This window comes from Kryptolebias marmoratus, linkage group LG18, assembly GCF_001649575.2.
Source record: "Kryptolebias marmoratus isolate JLee-2015 linkage group LG18, ASM164957v2, whole genome shotgun sequence".
NCBI classification, from domain to species: Eukaryota; Metazoa; Chordata; class Actinopteri; order Cyprinodontiformes; family Rivulidae; genus Kryptolebias; species Kryptolebias marmoratus.
The window spans coordinates 2,237,872-2,243,832 of NC_051447.1; the positions used below are offsets into that span (position 1 = coordinate 2,237,872).

The following is a 5,961-nucleotide window of genomic DNA, read 5'->3' on the forward strand; positions in this document are numbered from 1 at the left end:
ACCGGGTTTAGAGCTCCAACAGGACCGGGTTTAGAGCTCCAACAGGACCGGGTTTAGAGCTCCAACAGGACCGGGTTTAGAGCTCCAACAGGACCGGGTTTAGAGCTCCAACAGAACCGGTCTGAGGCCTGGAGATGCTGAAGGATGAAGGCAGATACCAGAGTGTCTTTGCTGGTGTAGTGGACCATCCAGCCTTCCTTCATCACGTTGCTGCTCTTCCTCTTGGCGTGTTTGACGGACTGAACGATCCTCATCAGGGGGATGTTGTTGCTGGTGGACGGGCTGCAGGGCGAAGCACAGTGTCAGATCTGTGTGTGTGTGTAGTTGCTGTGTGTGTGTGTGTGTGTGTGTGTACCTAATGGCACGGTTGGAGTCATCCAGGTCCGGGTCGCCGGGTCCCGTCTCCAGCAGCAACCCCCCGTCTGAAGTTAGAGCCTCGTCCAGATCGTCGAGGAGGCTCGCTCGTCTGTCAGGGTTGTGGTCGTCAAGGCAACCCTCCGCTGACTCCGCCCCCGGGCTCAAGAGATCTACACAACCATGAAGAGTTCAAAGGGAAAAATCAAACTTTGTTTCAATGAGTAAAATCTAACATCATACAGAGTCTGACCACCTGCAGCAGCAGCTGGACGAAGGGAGCGTTTAGCTAACGTTCAGCTTATTTTACAAACATCAGCTAAAGACTGAAGAACGCTGAGAGCTGAAACAGCTGAAACTGAGCTGAAAGCTAAAACAAGAAGAACAATAGCTAAACACTAAAACGTGCCAAAAGATGCAAAATCCTGAAAGCTTCAAATAATAAAAAGGCTGGCTAAACTGTAGCCGAAGGTTAGCTAAAGGCTAAAAGGAGCAGAAGACAGAAACAGAGCCATTAGCTGAAGCAGATTCAAAGAGAACAGTGATCCTGAAGTGATTTTAAGGTATTTCTGTAGAAAAAAGATGTTTAAAGTGTTAAATAAAGAATGTTTGTTGGGTGAGATGAGCAGAAACTTGCCTCCGTTTATGGAAACCTCCCCCTGGCAGTTGTTCGGCACTTTCAGAGCACATCGTTTATGGCAGTTAAATCTACAATCTGAGAGAAACAGCAGAAAGTACAGGATCAGATAAGAGTTTCAACAAAGCTGTCAGTCTGAAGCTGAACATCCTGATGAAGACTGAAAACTGTAAATTTATAGGTGTCAGTAAAAATCTTAACGTTTAATTGGACTTAAGATTAACTGTCTTGTTTTCCTAATTACCTTCCTTTGTCTGTAAAGTGCTTTTAGATGATGTTTGCTGTAAATTGGCACTTTAATTAAGAACATTAAATTAACCGTATTAAAGTGATATCTAAAATTAAGGAATTCATTTTCTTCAAGAGGGTTGGACAGAAATAAAGATCTATTTTTAGATTCCCGATGTGAAATCGTCAACAGCTGTGGGTCTGATGTCATCTGTGAGAACATCTGTATTTACAGCAGAATACTGAACGTGCACACCTTTGCACTGCAGACCCTGTCTGAAGAGGCCTTTCAGCAGCTTTTTGCAGTGCTGGCAGACGGTGGGGCGGGTGTACGAGTGGATCAGGAAGGTGTGGGGAACTTTGACCTTTGACAGGAGGATCTTGTCCAGCTCGATGGGGCGGCCGATGTAGGACTGCGAGCTGGAGCGCCGCTCTCTTCCTGGGAAATAATCTAACTGGTTCTTCTGTCGGACGGACAGACAGGAACGAAAGGAGGCGGTAAGTTTCTGCAGCGACTCCCACAAACTGAGACATGAACAGAACCGGTCTCAGAACCCACAGGGTTCAACAACTGGAGCCCAAATGAATGTTTTACAGCACAATGTGTCTGAAATCAGCAAATCACAGGGTTGGAATAAATCACAAACACAAACTTCATAACGAGCAGAAGAAAAGCTACACTGAGCAGAAACATAAAACCAACAAAACTGTAGGTAAAAGCAGTAAATAAAGTTTATATTCAACTAAACTTTAACTAGAAGTAAAATCACCAATACTGTAACAAAATACAAAAACTGGCTAAAAGCTAAAATGGGAAAATGTTTGTAAATAAAGGTGAGTTTATTGAACTCATAAAAGTCACAAAAGTCCAGAACTCGATTTCTAATCAAGCTGAGGGTTTTAAATAAAAAAGATGAAAAAAGTCTGCAGAGCTGCTGTGACTGCAGAAAACTCACAGTAACTAAAGTAACTAAAGTAACTAAATATAACTAGTTTAAATGCTGACTCAACATTAACAGAACTGCATGTCTGAACGTTTGGGATGGATAAAAATGGGCGGATTTACCTCCATGTTGGGACTCACAGGGGACTGAGGAACAGGACAGAAGGAAACACAGTTAGGTTCTGGTTCTGCTCAGGTTCAGACGGGTTCTTTGCTTCTTACTGACCAGTAAAGCTTCGTCGGTGTAGTGTGGAGGGGAGGGTTCAGCCGACAGGGGCCGCCCGATGTTGACCATTCCTCCGGTCAGGGAAACGTTCGACAGCCGTCTCCTCCTCACCCCGCTGCAGTTGTTGGGGATTTTAAAGGCGCAGCGTTTGTGATAATTCAGACCACAGCCTGGAGAGAGAAAACGACAGGACTGTGAGTCCTCGTTCACATCCTTCCTGGAAACGCTGGGCGGCCGCTCACCTTCACATTTGAGCCCCTGGCGGACGAGCCCCCACAGCATCTCTCCACAGTGGTCGCAGAAGGTCGGAGCTCGGTACGAGTGAACGAACAGGCTGTGGGGACGGATCTGGAAGTCCTCCATGGTGGCTGAAGCTGCAGCAGAGCAGATCAGACTGGAATGAATCAAACTTCACAGATAATTTTACAGATTTCTGATAAAATCTGGCGTGGTAGTAGCCGAGCATCCTCCCCAACACTTACCCAAAGCCCTGGATATTAGCATTAACTATTGGTGTCAACCCTGTCTGTCTGTTAGCAAAATATCTCATGAAGAAGCAAACAAATCTGAATGAAACTCTCAGAAAACTGGTGTGGTAGTCGCTGAGAGTCATCCTCAAAACATCTTCTGAGATCATAATATCATTCACAAGGCTGGACCAGAACAGCTGTAATTCTGTCCCTTATCTTTAGACATTTAGGGTGAAAAACTCTGAGAGGGCAGCGGGCGATATGCATTCCTTCAAGGAGCGTCTTACTTTATTTATTAAATGATAAAGGATTTATTTTACCTCTTCTTACTTCATCTTACTTTATTTATTAAGACTATTTTAAGAAGTGAAAGTTGCATTCAGACACAAGAAACTGAAAGTTATTGGACTGAAATTTTAGCTAAAAGGAAGTACAACAATATTTAAAATAATTTGTAAAAACAATAATTTAAACAATAATAATTTTAAACAATAATGTTAATTTCAAACCTTTGAATTATCTGAAAGCTCAGCCAACATGTAGGAGTTTAAACAGGTTTTAGACCTCAGCTCAGCTGCAGGAAAGCCTCGGCGCTCGTGTGGGCTTCAGGCTGAAAGAGGCGATGATTAAACCGCCGGTCTGCCAAATTATGGACAGCTGTGGCTCCAATGCCCCCCCAGCAGGAACGCTTCCTGTGGGAGGAGCAATAACACCGCTCAGGACTTACAGGAATGCATGTCGCCCGCCACCTCTCCCTGCAGAGCTGCAACCTAAGATCATCTTTTAGTGACAGAAAGCAGCTGTGGAGAAGGCTGCTCTGCTCGGCCTCATTCTGAGATCTGGGAGGACTTTCAGCTCCCCTCAGCTCCTCTCAGCTCCCCTCAGCTCCCCTCAGCTCCCCTCAGCTCCCCTCAGCTCCTCTCAGCTCCCCTCAGCTCCCCTCAGCTCCTCTCAGCTCCCCTCAGCTCCCCTCAGCTCCTCTCAGCTACCCTCAGCTCCTACCACACCTAACTTCAGCTCATATCACTGAGTCAGAGCTCATTTAGCTGTGGCAGCCATCTTGAACTGGGTTAAAAGTTAATCAGCTGTAGACGAACATCCAATAATTACTTTCTGAGAGTTTCATTAAAGTTCATCAGATATTTTACTAACAGAGCAGACAGAGGAACACTTCCAGGCAAAAACATGATCACCCCTTCAGCTGCAGCTGATTCAGTCAGTTTTCAGACATAAAGTTAAGAGTTAAAGTTAAATGGAACTGCAGTCAGCCAGAACATTATGACCACATGTCTGGGATTAGAAGCAGCCCTGGCTTGTTCCACCTCTGAAGGTCCACGGTGGACTCCATGATGGACCATCAGTAACCATCACATCCTGAACGTTGGGAGGTGGAGCTGAGGGGTCAGTTTGACAGAATTCAAATACTGAGACGCTGGGGACAAAGTCAACACCTGGTCAGACAGATCAGAGGCTCGGCTGCAGTAATGAGGGCGTTGCTCCGGTCTGTCATGGTGAAGAAGGAGCTGAAGCTCTGGTCAGGAGGTTTGGACCAGGACTCCTGGTGGGACCAAAAGTACACAGCTGGATGTTTTGGGGAGCCTTTTATTTGTAACACAAAAAGATATTGTGATAGTTTTTAGCGATGGAAGCAGTTTGACTCAGTGAGTATTAGTCCAACATTAGTGTGATGAAGCTGAAGCAGCTGAATCTGATCAGAATGTCGGTTTAATTTGCACCACGAGGCTTCAGATGAGCCAGCTGAGCTGAGCAACAGAAACAATCAGGAATGAATGGCTTATTTAGAGCCTCATTTGTAAATAATTGTAGCAAACAGATGAATTAAATATTTTTTAGTTGGCCTGTAGGCTCGGCAAGGCAAGACTGATGATGATATGGGGACAGTTTTCACACCCTTCCTCTCTTTATTTCAGCCCTTTTCTGTTTTTGTGCACATTTCAAAATGTTTCTTGCCTTTTTTTATTCTCTTTCACACAAACGCTTTAACATACAAAAACTCTCAGCTTGTGTTGCGGTCCTCCAGCAGAATACGGCACTGATTAAACATTCTGCGGCAGAAAATTACCTCCATTTATTCAAATTACTGTTTATGCCTTTTGTTTGGAGGACCAACATAGGTTTAAAGGTCTGAACAAGTTCCTAAACTGTTATTATATGCTTCAGAAAATGAAATGTGTGTGTGTGTGTGTGTGTGTGTGTACTTGTTTCTGTAAGAACCTTCTCTGAAATAATAACTGACCTCGTCAGAATCAGCAGTTTTTATGATCCTAACTTGGTCCTAATGAGGCGAAGCATCGTTTGGTTCTGGTTTAAGTTTAGAGAAGCTGTAAACTGAGGTTAGGCGGAGCTAATAGCTGCGTTCTCACCGACTGCTTTAAAAACAAGACATTAAATTAGGCTGTTCATAATAAATAGTTTTTTTTATCAGGTGCCTCAGTGTTGCACTCACAGAAAGTTGTTTAGATGAAAACTGTAAAGAATAGCTGTTGGTAATTAAATGATTCGTTTAGTGGTAATTAAAACCAGAGAGCAACAACAGAATAAAGCAGGTTTGTTCTTCTCTGGAGCCCAGCAGGAATCTGGATTAAACTGTAAAAATCTAAGCTTTTATTCTGAAGAGTATCTGTTACCTTTATTTTGACTCTCCAGGTTCAAACCTCTTCCTGTTTCTCTGACTTAACTGATTAGAGTCGACATGAAGGATCTATGGGGGCGGCCATGATGGAAGCACAGAAGAAAAGCATGCTGGGTAATATAGAAAAACAGAAACTGCTGAGTCACTGGTTGGCATGTTGATTTCTGGCTCCGCCCCTTTCCTCGGAGCAGAAACCCAGATTAAAAAGTCCTTCCAGAAGGAAATCCATCCCTGCACCACTTCTACCATCCAGGTCTGACTGGAGGAGGTCTGCAGAACCTTTGTTCTTCTGGAAGGTTCTCCTCTCTCCTCCTCAGACCACCTGGAGTTCTGTCAAAGACCATCAGAGACCATCAGGTTCGCCTCAGACCACCTGGAGTTCTGTCAGAGACCACCAGGTTCTCCTCTCTCCTCAGAGACCACCAGGTTCTCCTCTCTCCTCAGAGACCA

General features: G+C 44.5%; 2 protein-coding genes across 3 annotated transcripts in view; one reads left to right on the forward strand and one right to left on the reverse strand.

The window, feature by feature from the left end:
• The window catches only part of szt2 (SZT2 subunit of KICSTOR complex), a 321,741-nt gene that overhangs the window by 67,177 nt on the left and 248,603 nt on the right, over window positions 1-5,961 (forward strand). The window lies entirely within an intron of this gene.
• prkd1 (protein kinase D1) overlaps window positions 1-5,961 on the reverse strand; it is a 23,196-nt gene that overhangs the window by 9,684 nt on the left and 7,551 nt on the right. For both annotated transcript variants that reach the window (XR_005234405.1, XM_017435680.3), the window contains exons 3-9: window positions 2,631-2,762; window positions 2,389-2,558; window positions 2,286-2,309; window positions 1,476-1,683; window positions 992-1,069; window positions 356-527; window positions 159-282 (exon numbers count right to left, since the gene is read on the reverse strand). Coding sequence is in view for 1 of the 2 variants with exons in the window: in XM_017435680.3 (XP_017291169.1) it covers window positions 159-282; window positions 356-527; window positions 992-1,069; window positions 1,476-1,683; window positions 2,286-2,309; window positions 2,389-2,558; window positions 2,631-2,762 (908 nt within the window). In the remaining variant the exon portion in view is untranslated. The remainder of the gene's footprint in view (window positions 1-158; window positions 283-355; window positions 528-991; window positions 1,070-1,475; window positions 1,684-2,285; window positions 2,310-2,388; window positions 2,559-2,630; window positions 2,763-5,961) is intronic.